This window comes from Thunnus maccoyii, chromosome 9, assembly GCF_910596095.1.
Source record: "Thunnus maccoyii chromosome 9, fThuMac1.1, whole genome shotgun sequence".
Taxonomy (NCBI): Eukaryota; Metazoa; Chordata; class Actinopteri; order Scombriformes; family Scombridae; genus Thunnus; species Thunnus maccoyii.
In genome coordinates, this window is record NC_056541.1 from 10,762,115 (window position 1) to 10,780,052 (window position 17,938).

At 39.9% G+C, this 17,938-nt stretch overlaps 4 protein-coding genes across 4 annotated transcripts in view; all 4 read right to left on the reverse strand.

The window, feature by feature from the left end:
• Window positions 1-17,772, reverse strand: part of LOC121903799 (myb-like protein V) — a 17,858-nt gene extending 86 nt beyond the window's left edge. The window contains exons 1-3 of the mRNA XM_042421182.1: window positions 17,504-17,772; window positions 15,893-16,288; window positions 3-301 (exon numbers count right to left, since the gene is read on the reverse strand). Of these exons, the coding sequence (XP_042277116.1) occupies window positions 3-301; window positions 15,893-16,288; window positions 17,504-17,675 (867 nt within the window). The 5' untranslated portion in view covers window positions 17,676-17,772. The remainder of the gene's footprint in view (window positions 1-2; window positions 302-15,892; window positions 16,289-17,503) is intronic.
• On the reverse strand, window positions 2,887-7,479 carry LOC121903977 (zinc finger protein 480-like). The gene is made up of 2 exons (XM_042421439.1): window positions 7,179-7,479; window positions 2,887-5,219 (listed from the first exon to the last, which is right to left on the reverse strand). The coding sequence occupies exons 1-2, from the start codon at window positions 7,348-7,350 to the stop codon at window positions 4,204-4,206; spliced, it is 1,188 nt and encodes a 395-aa protein (XP_042277373.1). The 5' UTR covers window positions 7,351-7,479; the 3' UTR covers window positions 2,887-4,203.
• LOC121903965 (zinc finger protein 583-like) lies at window positions 8,376-11,698 on the reverse strand. Its single transcript, XM_042421423.1, has 2 exons — window positions 11,485-11,698; window positions 8,376-10,339 (listed from the first exon to the last, which is right to left on the reverse strand). The coding sequence occupies exons 1-2, from the start codon at window positions 11,654-11,656 to the stop codon at window positions 8,592-8,594; spliced, it is 1,920 nt and encodes a 639-aa protein (XP_042277357.1). The 5' UTR covers window positions 11,657-11,698; the 3' UTR covers window positions 8,376-8,591.
• On the reverse strand, window positions 14,325-15,885 carry LOC121903973 (zinc finger protein 658B-like). Its single transcript, XM_042421434.1, has one exon. It carries the CDS (start codon window positions 15,795-15,797, stop codon window positions 14,481-14,483), a length of 1,317 nt encoding a protein of 438 aa, XP_042277368.1. The 5' UTR covers window positions 15,798-15,885; the 3' UTR covers window positions 14,325-14,480.
• Window positions 17,773-17,938: the final 166 nt, after the last annotated feature.

Consider the following 17,938-nt stretch of genomic DNA (forward strand, 5'->3'; position numbering starts at 1 on the left):
ACCACAGAGCTTTTAACTGACATGCTGACAACATGCTCTTTCTCTGTTGCACTCTCAGTTTCATCAGGACTCCAGTCCAGAGTCTGATCTTCACCGTTGTCACTTTCCTCACAAGTTGGAGTCAACATAAAGGTTTCAGTCTCCTGCTTCAGTACCAGCTCTTCTACCTCCAGACTGGTGTAGAGTTCCTCCTGTTCCTCTTTAATCTCTGGAGACTCTAGGTCGTTCGTGTGACTGTTGCTGTTATGATGTCTCTTCTGTGGTTTTGTCTCTGTGTTTCCAGTTGATCCTGAGTCTCCTTGTTTCCCTCCTTTGTGATCTTGGCTCTCAGCTACATGAGAGTTGTAAGAGAGGAGCTGATCATCACTGTTTGGTTCTGGTACCACTAAGCTTTTAACTGAGATGCTGACAACATGCTCTTTCTCTGTTGCACTCTCAGTTTCATCAGGACTCCAGTCCAGAGTCTGATCTTCACTGTTGTCACTTTCCTCACAAGTAGGAGTCAACATAAAGGTTTCAGTCTCCTGCTTCAGTACCAGCTCTTCTACCTCCAGACTGGTGTACAGTTCCTCCTGTTCCTCTTTAATCTGTGGAGGCTCTGGGTCCTCTTGGTCCAGACTGCAGTTCCTGTCCTGGTTACAGAGCTGCTGGTCAGCAAGAACCTCCCCCTCCTTACAGACATGCTGCTGTGGGAGCTCTGGGGGGACAAAAGGGGGAAAAGGTAAAGCATTAACATTAACACACATAATACATAACACAATAACCTTTTATTAATGATTCATGATCATTTATACCTGCGGGACTGTTGATTATTATGAAACATTCATTGAGGGTTAAATGACTTTCTGACTTGTTATGAGGTCTTAAAAGTTATCAATTAAAGGTTAGTCTATCATATTGTCTGAATCATCAGTAAGTGGTTGAACGGTACATTGGAAGTGTGTTCCTCAAGAATTAGATAAAGAAAGGAGGGAGTTTTCACAACCTGGCAATCCAAAAAACACTTTTATTAATGGATTATAAATTATTTATAAAGCACAAGAAAATGATTTATTAACCATCAATTAAGCCATTAATTAATGCTTATGAACCATTTATAAAAAGGTGCCTTATCAGAGAGTTCTACCAAAAATGCATACATTCAATGATGCTGAAGTTAGCTTTCGATTCGGGGTTAAGGGAAAAGTTGAGGGGAAAGATAAGGGTAAATAATGATATTTAGGAGCTTATTCTCTGTTTTTGCACCACTGACACTTGAGAAAAAGGTTTTAGACATCATAGCGTGGCAGAAAGGGGGTGAGGTAAGAAGAGCAGCATAGCACTTTACCTCCTAGAAGGAAAAGAAAGGGAAGTGGTATAGAAGAGGAGATGAATGAGACACACGTGTGAGCTGGGGGGGAGGGAAAACTGACAAAAGCAGCATGGAGGCAGGCAGAGAGGAGTGAGAGTGAAAAGGAGGAAATAACTAAACTTAATCCAGTTTCTGGACAACCTATGCAACCTCTTAAAGAAAAACAGCAAACTACATAAAAGTAAAAGAGAGTGGCAGTAGTAAAAAGAACAGCCTGGATTTTCCTGGATCACCCCGAACAATCCTGGGCTGAGGAAGTGTGTTTATACCCAGAGCCTGTTTGGGAGGAAAGTTTTGTCTGCCCAAGAAAGAGAAGCTACGCGCTAAGCCTTCCTACCTGAAAGGCCGTATTCAGCCCAAATCTGGTTGTGTGGGTGCGTTTATTTGTAGCCACTGTGAAATAATTTATTCCTCTCATCATCATCAAAATGAGTCAGGAAGCTGTCAGTAAAGCCTAACTTTACTTTTAACGTTATCAAATGAAGAGAAACGTCCTCCCTTCTTCTTAGTAACATCATTGTCCTCCCTAATGGCAGGGTTGTATAGCTCCGATCAGTCTGATCGCTGGCTGTGACTGACCACTGCAGCGTGACTCTCCAAAAGTTGATTCTTGTTCAACTTTCTCGCCGCAGGCTGCTGCAGCGCCCCTTCAGCCCCCACACCCGCAGTCTAAACGCACTACCCTCATTTAAATGAATTGGAGGACTGGCGTTTTTGCTGTAACGCCTGATTTGGTGTGAATTCATTTAAATGAATTGGAGGACTGGCGTTTTTGCTGTAACGCCTGATTTGGTGTGAATTCAGCCTAACTCTCCACCTTTAACCCCCATCCCCCCTCAACCAAACTGAACCTACTCCACTGCCCCCGCCCAAAAAAAACCCCCACACATATCGCACAATTCAGCTGAACTGAACTGAATTTAATCTCTTAACACACAACTCACAACAATCTCTATAACAAAAAGGAACTGAATTTAAATGTGACCGGATTGGTCTGGATAGAGATTTTTTTGTTATTTCCACCGACTTTTCCCTCAAACCTGAGGCAGAAGATAAGCGTCGTAGCCATCCGAGCAAATAACTGCAAGTATATGATTTAACCACTGTGGTGCTATAACGCTGATTCCTATGTTTTATTTTTAAAATAATTAAGGTTTTACAGACCTGTTCTGTATAACTTTATTTCAGGTTTCCAAACAATAGCAAGCAGTCTGCGCTGACGATCGATCTCTTCCTCGTACTCGACGATAGTTTTTTGAAAAACTCCGAATATTTCTTCAGCAGCAGCAGTTAGTCGCTCGTTGATGATTTCTCTCAAACACTCAACTGAAGACATTGTTGTTTAATTACAAGTGAGATGTATTTCTGTCCTACTGAGAGACTTCTTCCAAGCACAGAACACCTAGCAACCAACGTGACTAGCTCCTGTGTTGTTTACTTCCGCTGGATGTTACACTGTTAAGTTCCGACAGCGGAATCTTGTGGTTTTCGTTCCGCTTGTTGAAACACTGAAATGTCTCAGTGTCATTTGTGGCTTATAAATTAGCAGCAGTAACTGCACAGAGGTTTTGTGTTTAAACTAGACATAAGAACTCGTAACTCGGACATGAGAAAATTCATTCATAAAGGTTCAAGGTACTTGCACTTGAATTTATCCATTTTGTGCAGTTTTGACATCAATTACTCAAAGAAATGCAACATTTTGTATTGGACATTTATTTCAAAGCTCTTTTTTTGTTGTTGTTTGTTCTGTTTTATTTTCTTTTGTTTTTGTTGATTAACATAGTTACATAGTAGCTTCACTCTTTTTCTGCAGTGGAGACTTCTTGATTTAAGGCAGTATACTAACCACAGTAAAAGATAGCAGCTTTCCATGTTGACCTATAGACCTGTGCAGTTCATCACTATAACTAGAGGGACACACACAAAAATCATGTGTTGTTTCTTGAGGAGCCATTGGCCTGTCGTACATCATCTACAAATTGTGTTTCATCTCTAAAGCAGAAAACAACAAACATTTTATCTCAAGTTAAACTGGGAAAAAATACAAACAAATTATAAGATTGAAAACAAAAACAAAAAGAATCTCAACATCAAAACATCATCTGTAATTTGTGCGTCATCACTAAAGCAGCAAACAATTAACATTTTTTCTCAGGTTAAACTGGGAGGAAAATACATTAAAATGATAAAATTTAAAAAAAACACTGCAGACAAGAAGACTCTAGTTGACTAAATGACAACTTAGAGGCCCAATATGAAACTATACCGCATCCAAATTTGTCAATGAAATGCTGGAGTGAACAGTAAAATTAGTAGTTACAGTAACATGAAGAAAAAAAAAAAAACAGGTTGTAGTTTGAATACACTTGATAGCACTGTTGACAATTAACATTAACATTTTTTCTCAGGTTAAACCGGGGGGAAAACACATTAAAATTATAAAATTTAAAAAAAAAACTGCAGACAAAAAGACACTGTTGACAATGTACAGCTTACATGAAGATATTCTGAACTCTTCTTCATGGAGAATATTTTACATTCATTTATAAAGATGTTGGTGAACACTTGCATACAGGAGTTTCAGCTCAATTGTTTGTCCTGTTTATTTTTTGTCAACATGTGCTGCCATTATGTGATTGTTTTATAACTGAATCATATGTAATGTTTCACACATACAAGGCTACAGGCATGTGTGGTAATCTTATATGCTTCTCCACTTCACACATGACAGAATCTTCTCTGTGTTGCAGCAGGTTCTCATGTAGATTGTCAAGTCAACACAAAGCTCTCCCTCATGTTTTCCAATGATACGGCTTCTCATCTGGAGAATTCTAATGTGTCTTTTCAAGTCAGACATCTGACAATCTTTTCCCACTGTGTGTTCTCATGTGAATCTTCAAATAATCTCCACGTGAGAAATCTTTTCCACAAGTTTTGCAATTGTACGGCTTCTCACCTGTGTGGACTCTCATATGCAGTTTTAATGCGTACAGATAAGTAAATCTTTTCTCACAAAAGGTACATGGGTACGGCTTCTCACCTGTGTGGATTCTCATATGCGCTTTTAATGAACTCTGCTCAATGAATCTTTTCTCACAAGTGTTACATTTGTATGGCTTCTCACCTGTGTGGATTCTCGTATGCGCTTTTAATGCGTACAGATAAGTAAATCTTTTCTCACAAAAGGTACATGGGTACGGCCTCTCACCTGTGTGGATTCTCATATGCACTTTTAATATATTCAGCTCAAAGAATCTTTTCTCACAAGTGTTACATGGGTACGGCCTCTCGCCTGTGTGGACTTTGCGATGTCTATTCAAATGGGAAACACGCTTAAAAGCTCTCCCACAAGTGTCACAATTCAACACCTTTTTACCTGTGTGGTTATTCAATTGAGTCCTTTTTTTTTTTTTACTTTTATGATGGCTCTTCTGGGGTTTTGTCTCCGTATTCCCAGTTGATCCTGAGTCTCCTTGTTTGCCTCCTTTGTGATCTTGGCTCTCAGCTACATGAGAGTTGTGAGAGAGGAGTTGGTCATCACTGTTTGGTTCTGGTACCACTGAGCTTTTAACTGACATGCTGACAACATGCTCATTTTCTGTTGCACTCTGAGTTTCATCAGGACTCAAGTCCAGAGTCTGATCTTCACTGTTGTCACTTTCCTCACAAGTAGGAGTCAACATAAAGGTTTTGGTCTCCTGCTTCAGCACCAGCTGCTCTCCCTCCAGACTGTTGCAGAGTTCATCCTGTTCGTCTTTAATCTGTGGAGGCTCTGGGTCCTCTTGGTCCAGACTGGAGTTCCTCTCCTGGTTAAATAGCTGCTGGTCAGCAAGATCCTCCTTACAGACATGTTGCTGTGGGAGCTCTGGAGGGACAAAAGGGGGAAAAGGTAAAGCATTAACATTAACACACATAATACATAACACAATAACCTTTTATTAATGATTCATGATCATTTATACCTGCGGGACTGTTGATTATTATGAAACATTCATTGAGGGTTAAATGACTTTCTGACTTGTTATGAGGTCTTAAAAGTTATCAATTAAAGGTTAGTCTATCATATTGTCTGAATCATCAGTAAGTGGTTGAACGGTACATTGGAAGTGTGTTCCTCAAGAATTAGATAAAGAAAGGAGGGAGTTTTCACAACCTGGCAATCCAAAAAACACTTTTATTAATGGATTACAAATTATTTATAAAGCACAAGAAAATGATTTATTAACCATCAATTAAGCCATTAATTAATGCGTATGAACCCTTTATAAAAAGGTGCCTTATCAGGGAGTTCTACCACAAATGCATACATTCAATGATGCTGAAGTTAGCTTTCAATTCGCGGTTAAGGGAAAAGTTGAGGGGAAAGTTCAGGGTAAATATTGATATTTAGGAGCTTATTCTCTGTTTTTGCACCACTGACACTTGAGAAAAGGTTTTAGACATCATAGCGTGGAAGAAAGGGGGTGAGGTAAGAAGAGCAGCATAGCACTTTACCTTCTAGAAGGAAAAGAAAGGGAAGTGGTATAGAAGAGGAGATGAATGAGACACACGTGTGAGCTGGGGGGGAGGGGAAACTGACAAAAGCAGCATGGAGGCAGGCAGAGAGGAGTGAGAGTGAAAAGGAGGAAATAACTAAACTTAATCCAGTTTCTGGACAACCTACGCAACCTCTTAAAGAAAAACAGCAAACTACATAAAAGTAAAAGAGAGTGGCAGTAGTAAAAAGAACAGCCTGGATTTTCCTGGATCACCCCGAACAATCCTGGGCTGAGGAAGTGTGTTTATACCCAGAGCCTGTTTGGGAGGAAAGTTTTGTCTGCCCAAGAAAGAGAAGCTACGCGCTAAGCCTTCCTACCTGAAAGGCCGTATTCAGCCCAAATCTGGTTGTGTGGGTGTGTTTATTTGTAGCTACTGTGAAGTAATTTATTCCTCTCATCATCATCAAAATGAGTCAGGAAGCTGTCAGTAAAGCCTAACTTTACTTTTAACGTTATCAAATGAAGAGAAACGTCCTCCCTTCTTCCTAGTAACATCATTGTCCTCCCTAATGGCAGGGTTATATAGCTCTGATCAGTCTGATCGCTGGCTGCGACTGACCACTGCAGCGTGACTCTCCAAAAGTTGATTCTTGTTCAACTTTCTCGCCGCAGGCTGCTGCAGCGCCCCTTCAGCCCCCACACCCGCAGTCTAAACGCACTACCCTCATTTAAATGAATTGGAGGACTGGCGTTTTTGCTGTAACGCCTGATTTGGTATGAATTCAGCCTACCTCTCCACCTTTAACCCCCATCCCCCCTCAACCAAATGTGATCTGTGATTGTGAATGTGATTGCTGTTTCTTATACGGATATGGGGTAATAAATATGAAGTATGATTTGGTTCCAATAACACTTACTTTTGTTTGGCTATTAAAACAGACAAACGACTGAGTTTACTGATATTTCTCCATCCAGACCGGATTGGACCAGGTCCAGCTTAAAAACCACTGTACTTAGATTTGTGAAATCTGGAGTTTCAAATCATTGCTTTAATGAGTCTCTTTGTTTCACAGATCTGAAAGTGCGTTTAAACAGCGTTATGGCTTTTGCTACGATGCCTAACACCTTTTCACAGGTGTAAGTGGTGCAAAAACGAAGAATCTGCCGCTAAATGATTATTTATCATCTTTTCTTATTATTTCCACTAACTTTTCCCTCAAACCTGAAGCAGAAGATAAGCGTCGTAGCCATACGAGCAAATAACTGCAAGTATATGATTTAACCACTGTGGTGCTATAACGCTGATTCCTATGTTTTATTTTAAAAATAATTAAGGTTTTACAGACCTATTCTGTGTAACTTTATTTCAGGTTTCCAAATGATGTCCAGCAGTCTGCGTTGACGATTGATCTCTTCCTCGTAATTGACGATAGTTTTTTGAAAAACTCCGAATATTTCTTCAGCAGCAGCAGTTAGTCGCTCGTTGATGAACTCTCTCAAACACTCAACTGAAGACATTGTTGTTTAATTACAAGTGAGATGTATTACTGTCCTACTGAGAGACTTCTTCCAAGCACAGGACACCTAGCAACCTAAGTGACTAGCTCCTGTGTTGTTTACTTCCGCTGGATGTTACACTGTTAAGTTCCGACAGCGGAATCTTGTGGTTTTTCGTTCCGCTTGTTGTAACGAGACGTCTCAGTGTCATTTGTGGCTTATATATAAGCAGCAGTAACTGCACAGAGGTTTTATGTGTTTAAACTAGACATAAGAACTCGTAACTCGGACATGAGAAAATTCATTCATAAAGGTTCGAGGTACTTGCACTTGAATTTATCCATTTTGTGCAGTTTTGATATCAATTACTCAAAGAAATGCAACATTTTGTATTGGACATTTATTTCACAGCTCTTATTTTGTTGTTGTTTGTTCTGTTTTATTTTCTTTTGTTTTTGTTGATTAACATAGTTACATAGTAGCTTCAGTCCTTTTCTGCAGTGGAGACTTCTTGATTTAAGGCAGTATACTAACCAGAGTAAAAGATAGCAGCTTTCCATGTTGACCTATAGACCTGTGCAGTTCATCACTATAACTAGAGGGACATACACAAAAATCATGTGTTGTTTCTTGAGGAGCCATTGGCCTGTCGTACATCATCTACAAATTGTGTTTCATCTCTAAAGCAGCAAACAACAAACATTTTATCTCAAGTTAAACTGGGAAAAAATACAAACAAATTATAAGATTGAAAACAAAAACAAAAAGAATCTCAACATCAAAACATCATCTGTAATTTGTGCGTCATCACTACAGCAGCAAACAATTAACATTTTTTCTCAGATTGAACCAGTAGGAAAATACATTAAAATTATAAAATTTAAAAAAAAACACTGCAGACAAAAAGACACTGTTGACAATGTACAGCTTACATGAAGATATTCTGAACTCTTCTTCATGGAGAATATTTTACATTCATTTATAAAGATGTTGGTGAACACTTGCATACAGGAGTTTCAGCTCAATTGTTTGTCCTGTTTATTTGATTTTTGTCAACATGTGCTGCCATTATGTGATTGTATTATAACTGCAATGTTTCACACATACAAGGCTACAGGCATGTGTGGTAATCTTATATGCTTCTCCACTTCACACATGACAGAATCTTCTCTGTGTTGCAGCAGGTTCTCATGTAGATTGTCAAGTCAACACAAAGCTCTCCCTCATGTTTTCCAATGATACGGCTTCTCATCTGGAGAATTCTAATGTGTCTTTTCAAGTCTGACATCTGACAATCTTTTCCTACTGTGTGTTCTCATGTGGATCTTCAAATGATCTCCACGTGTGAAATCTTTTCCACAAGTTTTGCAACTGTACGGCTTCTCACCTGTGTGGATTCTCATATGCACTTTTAATTTGCCCCGCTCAGAGAATCTTTTCTCACAAGTGTTACATGGGTACGGCTTCTCACCTGTGTGGACTCTCATATGCAGTTTTAAGTTACCCAGTTGAGAGAATCTTTTTTCACAAGTGTTACATGAGTACGGCTTCTCACCTGTGTGGATTCTCATATGAACTCTTAATGTGCTCGGCAGAGAGAATATTTTCCCGCAAGTGTTACATGGGTACACCTTCTCACCTGCGTGGACTCTCAGATTTTTGTTCAAATTGGACTTGCACTGAAAAGCTTTCCCACAAGTACTACATGGGTACAGCTTCTCCCCTGTGTGGACTTTCATATGCAGTTGCAATGCGCTCCGCTGAGTGAATCTTTTTTCACAAGTGTTGCATTTTAAAGACTTTTTCCCTGTATAAATATTACTGTGAATCTTTGATGTGGTAGAGTTGTCTTCATTGTTAGTGGGATTTTTTCTCCTGTGATGTCTCTTCTTGGGTTCTGTCTCTGTATTCCCAGTTGATCCTGAGTCTCCATATTTGCCTCCCTTGTGACCTTGGCTCTCAGCTACATGAGAGTTGAGAGAGAGGAGTTGGTCATCACTGTTTGGTTCTGGTACCACTGAGCTTTTAACTAACATGCTTACAACATGCTCTTTCTCTGCTGCACTCTGAGTTTCATCAGAGTCCTCCATCTGATCTTCACTGTTGTCACTTTCCTGTCCTTTCATATGCGCTTTTAAGGTGCCCGGCAGAGAGAATCTTTTCTCACAAGTGTTACATGTGTATGGCTTCTTGCGTGTGTGTGTTCTCATATGTCGTTTTAAGTTGCCCAACTCAGAGAATCTTTTCTCACAGGTGTTACATGGGTACGGCTTCTCACCTGTGTGGACTCTCATATGTGTTTGTAATATATCCCGCCGAGAGAATCTTTTCTCACAGGTGTTACATGGGTACGGCTTCTCACCTGTGTGGATTCTCATGTGCTTTTTGAAGTCTGACATTCGACTGAATCCTTTTCCACAGGTTTCACAGTTATACGACTTCTCACCTGCATGGACTCTCGGGTGTTTGTTCAAATAGGACTTGCACTTAAAAGCTTTCCCACAAGTATTGTTTTTTAAAGACTTTTTCCCTGTATAAATATAACTGTGAATCTTTGATGTGTTTTGATGTCTCTTCTTGGGTTTTATCTCTGCATTCCCAGGTGATCCTGAGTCTCCTTGTTTGCCTCCTTTGTGATCTTGGCTCTGAACTACATGAGAGTTGTGAGAGAGGAGCTGGTCGATACTGTTTGGTTCTGGTACCACTGAGCTTTTAACTAACATGCTGACAACATGCTCTTTCTCTGCTGCACTCTGAATTTCATCAGAGTCCTCCGTCTGATCTTCACCGTTGTCACTTTCCTTACAAGTTGGAGTCAACATAAAGGTTTCAGTCTCCTGCTTCAGCACCAGCTGTTCTCCCTCCAGACTGGTGCAGAGTTCCTCCTGTTCCTCTTTAATTTGTGGAGGCTCTGGGTCCTCTTGGTCCAAACTGGAGTTCCTCTCCTGGTTACAGAGCTGCTGGTCAGTGAGAACCTCCTCCTCCTTACAGACATTCTGCTGTAAAAGTTCTGGAAGGACAAAGGGACACAAGAAGTAGGTTACTGGTGTGATGATAGAAAACCAGACATCTGAGCACATAAGGATGCATTTAAACTACTGGAATCTTAGTGTTCGGGGGTGTGTGTGGGAAGGACACAAATAAATAAAGTCTGTCTGTATTTAAATCATTTGGAACTTATATGAGTATAATTCACCTGATGACAAACTGATCATTTGAATCAGGTGTGTTGGAAAGGAGAAACGTCTAAAGCATGTAGGCCAGCGGTGCCCCAAGACCAGGAATAAAAAACAGCTCCCACCTACCTGAACTCCCTCATTCAGGTCGACACTCCCTCCTGCTCACTACGCTCTACCAATGAAAGGTTCCTGGTACAACCACCACAACAGGGCCCTAAATCACTAGCCAGACTCCTCTCTTCTGTAGTTCCCCGGTGGTGAAACAAGTTACCAATCTCCATCTGATCCGCAGAGTCCCTCTCAATCTTTAAAAAAATACTAAAGACTCAGCTCTTTCACCATCACCTTTGCACTTGATGGGCTTGAAAAAAATCTGCTTCTATGCATTTTATGCACTCTATGCATTGCCCCTTCCTCTTGGCACCTACGTCCTATCGGACTCAAACTTAGCATTATGGCACTTACTCTTATTGTTCTCTCCTGACTAGATCCTTGCTCATGTTCTATCAACTCTCTGTTGTACGGCACTTTGGATAAAAGTGTCTGCTAAATGAGATTGTAAATTGTAAAAACACTGAACCACAATGTCCAGCCACTGTCCTGGTCTTGGAGGGTCACATCTCAACCAGCTCCTTGTAATAGCCCTGATACATCCAAGTATCAGGATTTTGAAGAGATAGATGTCCTTCTCTTGAGTTATGTCACCAAGCATCAATCACAGCTACAAAATCCGGGGGTCCCTGAGAAGAGTCTGAATAACCCTGTCCCAGAATGTTGAATGAGAATGTGGCTTATTTTTGATGTGGGTGTAATAAAAAAGCGAATGAAGTTCTTCCATCTGGATTCCCTCCATCTTTTAGAGCTACTTCGACAGTTTAATGTTCAATTCTAGTTCCCATTTCAGTTTTGCACATCTTGAATTTCTTCCATTTTGTTCACGTGTTTGTTTTTTAAGGATAATTCTGCTTGTACAAACCTATTCTCTGTAACTTTATTTCAGGTTTCCAAACGATATCCAGCAGTCTGCTCTGACGATCGATCACTTCCTCGTACTCGACGATAGTTTTCTGAAAAACTCGGAATATTTCTTCAGCAGCAGCAGTTAGTCGCTCGTTCATTAACTCTCTCAAACACTCAACTGAAGACATAGTTGTTTAATTACAAGTGAGATGTATTACTGTCCTGCTTGGGAGACTTCTTCCCCGCACAGGACTCCAGGCAACTAACGTGACTAGCTCCTGTGTTGTTTACTTCCGCTGGATGTTACACTCTTAAGTTCCGACAGCGGAATCTTGTGGTTTTTCGTTCCGCTTGTTGAAACGAGATGTCTCAGTGTCATTTGTGGCTTATATATAAGCAGCAGTAACTGCACAGAGGGTTTATGTGTTTAAACTAGACATAAGAACTCGTAACTCGGACATGAGAAAATTCATTACATAAAGGTTTGAGGTACTTGCACTTTAATTTATCCATTTTGTGCAGTTTTGATATCCATTGCTCAAATAAATTACTTTGTATTGGACATTTATTTCACAGCTCTGTTTTTTTTGTTTTGTTCTGTTTTGTTTTTGTTAATTAACATAGTTACATAGTAGCTTCAGTCTGCAGTGGAGACTTCTTGATTTTAGGCAGTATACTAACCAGAGAAAAAGATAGCAGCTTTACATATTGACCTATAGACCTGTGCAGTTCATCACTATAACTTGAGGGACACACACAAAACTATGTGTTGTTTCTTAAGGAGCCAATGGCCTAAAAAAAAAAAACAGAATTTGCTCATAGCTTTAGAATTTGTTGTGGTCAAGACCAAGGAGATGGTTGTAGATTTTAAGAGGACCAGGGTTAAACACCATTTCCATTCTTGGAGAGGCGGTGGAGGTGGTGGAGGGATACAGATACCTTGGAGTCCACTTCAACAACAAACTGGACTGAAAATGCAACACATTGGCTCTCAGGGAACTAAGCTTGATGCATTTTATGGTCTATCTGATTGTGCTTTCGAACCTTTAGTCTAGCCACGATTTGATGCTGAGAAAGCCCCTCTTTTCTTAGAATAACGATTTGACTTCTGACACTTTCACTTATTTCTAATGCCATGTTTCCCACTATCACAATGCTACTAAGTAAGCGATGATCTGCTGGAAACTTGAGGCACAGCTGTAATTAAACAGGTGAACACTGGTTGCAGGTTGAGTTACTTAAACAAGCTTCTGATGAGTAGATCAAATCCACGAGTGTCATCTGAATGCATGTTTCAATGGAAGAAACACAGTTCAAGGAAATTTGACCTTTGGTACAAAAGGGTAAAGCTGGTCAATGCCACAAATTTGCTAAAATTTGATTGCTGACTATAATGCAGAATCTTAAATACTTTTTTCTTGTGTTTTTAAATGTTTCTAAATCCTCAAACTTTCTGATTATTTCCAGGTTAATGTGAAAATATTAGATATTTTCAATGTGGTCTCTGACTTTTGGTCTCCCAGTCTATCTATCTATCTATCTATGAATCTATGAATCTGGTATATTTATTATTATCACCTCATGAAGCAAAGTAATATTAAAATAACTGCATGAGATCAGATCCAAAACATTTTGTTGTCTACGTTTGTTTAGGCATTTATTACTGTTAACACAGCTGGAGTGCGGGACTTTTTCATATATTGTAAATGAATGTCTGTTACATTCATGCCCTTGGCAAACAAATTCACACAATGCTGACAAGCCCACCACTACCGGGTAAATCTCCTTGTATTTCGTAGAAACCGCAACGGTAGTGATGCGTTTTATGTCAACCAGTAATACTTGGTTTGCAACTGTCGACTGGGGTGGACTGTCTTCAGTGCACCACAACCTTATTGTGTTGCCAGGGTGGGACCGTCTCACTTTAAAAGCGCCAGGTGTCAGCAATGATGTCAAATGTTTGTGTAATTGCCCTCACTGCCAAAAGAGGGAGACAAAAGTTCTGCACTGCAGGTCACTTTTAGTTTTTCAAATCATCCAATCAATTAAAATACAAATATCAGTCTGAAAAGACCTCATGAAAAAATATTTTATTGTTAATAAATTGTGTTTACTAAACCATGTCGTACATCATCTACAATTTGTGTTTCATCGCTAAAGAAGAAAACAACAAACATTTTATCTCAAGTTAAACTGAGAAACAAATACAAACAAATTATAAGATTGAAAACAAAAACAAAAAGAATCTCAACATCAAAACATCATCTGTAATTTGTGCGTCATCACTACAGCAGCAAACAATTAACATTTTTTCTCAGGTTAAACCGGGAGGAAAATACATTAAAATGATAAAATTAAAAAAAAAAAACACTGCAGACAAGAAGACTCTAGTTGACTAAATTAAACATAAACTTAACAACTTAGAGGCCCAATATGAAACTATACCACATCCAAATTTGTCAATGAAATGCTGGAGTGAACAGTAAAATTAGGAGTTACAGTAACATGAAGAAAAAAAAACAAATAACAGGTTGTAGTTTGAATACACTTGATAGCACTGTTGACAATTAACATTAACATTTTTTCTCAGGTTAAACCGGGAGGAAAACACATTAGAATTATAAAATTTAAAAATAAACTGCAGACAAAAAGACACTGTTGACAATGTACAGCTTACATGAAGATATTCTGAACTCTTCTTCATGGAGAATATTTTACATTCATTTATAAAGATGTTGGTGAACACTTGCATACAGGAGTTTCAGCTCAATTGTTTGTCCTGTTTATTTTTTGTCAACATGTGCTGCCATTATGTGATTGTATTATAACTGAATCCTCTGCAATGTTTCACACATACAAGGCTACAGGCATGTGTGGTAATCTTATATGCTTCTCCACTTCACACATGACAGAATCTTCTCTGTGTTGCAGCAGGTTCTCATGTAGATTGTCAAGTCAACACAAAGCTCTCCCTCATGTTTTCCAATGATATGGCTTCTCATCTGGAGAATTCTAATGTGTCTTTTCAAGTCTGACATCTGACAATCTTTTCCCACTGTGTGTTCTCATGTGGATCTTCAAATGATCTCCACGTGTGAAATCTTTTCCACAAGTTTTGCAACTGTACGGCTTCTCACCTGTGTGGACTCTCATATGCTGTTTTAATGTGCCCAGTTCAGAGAATCTTTTCTCACAAGTGTTACATGAGTATGGCTTCTTGCCTGTGTGTGTTCTCATATGTCGTTTTAAGTTGCCCAGCTCAGAGAATCTTTTCTCACAGGTGTTACATGGGTACGGCTTCTCACCTGTGTGGACTCTCATATGTGTTTGTAATATATCCCGCCGAGAGAATCTTTTCTCACAAGTGTTACATGGGTACGGCTTCTCTCCTGTGTGGATTCTCATGTGCTTTTTGAAGTCTGACATTCGACTGAATCCTTTTCCACAGGTTTCACAGTTATACGACTTCTCACTTGCATGGACTGTCAGGTGTTTGTTCAAATAGGACTTGCACTTAAAAGCTTTCCCACAAGTATTGTTTTTTAAAGACTTTTTCCCTGTATAAATATAACTGTGAGTCTTTGACGTGTTTTGATGTCTCTTCTTGGGTTTTGTCTCTGCATTTCCAGTTGATCCTGAGTCTTCATGTTTGCTTCCTTTGTGATCTTGGCTCTCAACTACATGAGAGTTGTGAGAGACGAGCTTCTTACCTGTGTAGACTCTCATATGTCGTTTTAATGCGCACATATCAGCGAAGCTTTTCTCACAAGTGTTACATGTGTACGGCTTCTCACCTGTGTGGACTCTCATATGCCGTTTTAGTGCGCCAAGCTCAGTGAATCTTTTTTCACAAGTGTTACATGGGTACGGTTTCTCACCTGTGTGGACTCTCATATGTCGTTTTAGTGCGCTCAGATCAGAGAACATTTTCTCACAAGTGTTACATGGGTACGGCTTCTCACCTGTGTGGACTCTCATATGCCGTTTTAGTGCGCCCAGCTCAGAGAATCTTTTTTCACAGGTGTTACATGGGTACGGCTTCTCACCTGTGTGGATTCTCAAATGCACTTTCAATGCCCTCAGGTGAGAGAATCTTTTCACACAGGTGTTACATGGGTACAGCTTCTCACCTGTGTGGACTCTCATATGCTCTTTTAATGTGCCCAGCAATGAGAATCTTTTTTCACAAGAGTTACATGAATACGGCTTCTCACCTGTGTGGATTGTCAGGTGTCTATTCAATTGGGAAATATACTTAAAAGCTTTTCCACAATAGTCACACTTAAAAACCCCTTTACCTTTGTGGCTATTCAGCTGAATCTGTGACATGGTAGTGTTATGTACATTGTTACTGTGACTTTTTCTTTTATGATGTATCTTCTTGGGTTTTATTTCTGCACTCTCAGTTGATCCTGAGTCTCCATGTTTGCCTCCTTTGTGATCTTGGCTCTCAGCTACATGAGAGTTGTGAGAGAGGAGCTGATCATCACTGTTTGTTTCTGGTACCACTGAGCTTTTAACTAACATGCTGACAACATGCTCTTTCTCTGCTTCACTCTCAGGTTCATCAGGACTCAAGTCCAGAGTCTGATCTTCACTGTTGTCACTTTCCTCACAAGCAGGAGTCAACATAAAGGTTTCAGTTTCCTGCTTCAGCACCAGCTGCTCTCCCTCCAGACTAGTGCACAGTTCATCCTGTTCCTCTTTAATTTGTGGAGGCTCTGGGTCCTCTTGGTCCAGACTAGAGTTCCTCTCCTGGTTACAGAGCTGCTGGTCAGCGAGAACCTCCTCCTCCTTACAGACATGCTGCTGTAGAAGTTCTGGAAGGAAAAAGGGACACAAGAAGTAGGTTACTAATGTGATGATAGAAAACCAGACATCTGAGCAAATAAAGATGCATTTAAACTACTGGGATCTTAACATATGGGGGTGTGTGTGGAGGGGACACAAATAAATAAAGTCTGTCTGTATTTAAATCATTGGGAACTTATATGAGTATAATTCACCTGATGACAAACTGATCATTTGAATCAGGTGTGTTGGAAAGGAGAAACATCTAAAGCATGTAGGCCAGCGGTGCCCCAAGACCAGGAATAAAAAACAGCTCCCACCTACCTGAACTCCCTCATTCAGGTCTACACTCCCTCCCGCTTACTACGCTCGGCCAATGAAAGGTTCCTGGTATTACCACCACAACAGGGCCCTAAATCGCTAGCTAGACTCCTCTCTTCTGTAGTTCCCCGGTGGTGAAACGAGTTACCATATTCCGTCCAATCCGCAGAGTCCCTCTCAATCTTTAAAAAAAGACTAAAGACTCAGCTCTTTCGCCATCACCTTTGCACTTGATGGACTGGAAAAAATCTGCTTCTATGCATTTTATGCACTCTATGCATTGCCCCTTCCTCTTGGCACCTACGTCCTATCGGACTCAAACTTAGCATTATGGCACTTACTCATATTGTTCTCTCCTGACTAGATCCTTGCTCATGTTGTATCAACTCTCTGTTGTACGGCACTTTAGATAAAAGTGTCTGCTAAATGAGATTGTAAATTATTAAAACACTGCACCACAATGTCCAGCCACTGTCCTGGTCTTGGAGGGACATCTCAACCAGCTCCTAGTAATAGCCCTTATACATCCAAGTATCAGGATTTTGAAGAGATAGATGTCCTTCTCTTGAGTTATGTCATCAAGCATCAATCACAGCTACAAAATCCGGGGGTCCCTGGGAAGAGTCTGAATAACCCTGTCCCAGAATGTTTGTATTTTCATACATAACCAGAAAATATGTGAGTGATAAGCATTTATCTGCCCACACTGTCTCCAGCGTTGCTTATTCATCCAATTGTTTATTTTTTATGTGGGGTGTATTAAAAAAGCGAATGAAGTTCTTCCATCTGGATTCCCTCCATCTTTTACAGCTACTTCGACAGTTTAATGTTCAATTCTAGTTCCCATTTCAGTTTTACATATCTTGAATTTCTTCCGTTTTGTTCACATGTTTGTTTTTAAGGATAATTCTGCTTGTACAAACCTATTCTCTGTAACTTTATTTCAGGTTTCCAAACGATATCCAGCAGTCTGCTCTGACGATCGATCTCTTTCTCGTACTCGACGATAGTTTTCTGAAAAACTCGGAATATTTCTTCAGCAGCAGCAGTTAGTCGCTCGTTCATTAACTCTCTCAGACACTCAACTGAAGACATTGTTGTTTAATTACAAGTGAGATGTATTACTGTCCTGCTGAGAGACTTTTGCCAAGCACAGTACCAAGCAGCTGACGTGACTAGCCTCTGTGTTGTTTACTTCCGCTGGATGTTACACTGTTAAATTCCGACAGCGGAATCTTGTGGTTTTTCGTTCCGCTTGTTGAAACGAGATGTCTCAGTGTCATTTGTGGCTTAAATAAGCAGCAGTAACTGCACAGAGGTTTTATGTGTTTAAACTAGACATAAGAACTCATAACTCA

Bases quoted from the DNA above. Each gene is read 5' to 3' on its own strand.
- LOC121903977 (XM_042421439.1), bottom strand. From the start codon at position 7,350: ATGTCTTCAGTTGAGTGTTTGAGAGAGTTCATCAACGAGCGACTAACT. The intron at 5,220-7,178 runs GTCTGTAAAACC...TTGTCCCTCCAG, and splicing joins AATAAAGTTACACAGAATAG to AGCTCCCACAGCAACATGTC.
- LOC121903965 (XM_042421423.1), bottom strand. From the start codon at position 11,656: ATGTCTTCAGTTGAGTGTTTGAGAGAGTTAATGAACGAGCGACTAACT. The intron at 10,340-11,484 runs GTTTGTACAAGC...TTGTCCTTCCAG, and splicing joins AATAAAGTTACAGAGAATAG to AACTTTTACAGCAGAATGTC.
- LOC121903973 (XM_042421434.1), bottom strand. From the start codon at position 15,797: ATGTCACAGATTCAGCTGAATAGCCACAAAGGTAAAGGGGTTTTTAAG.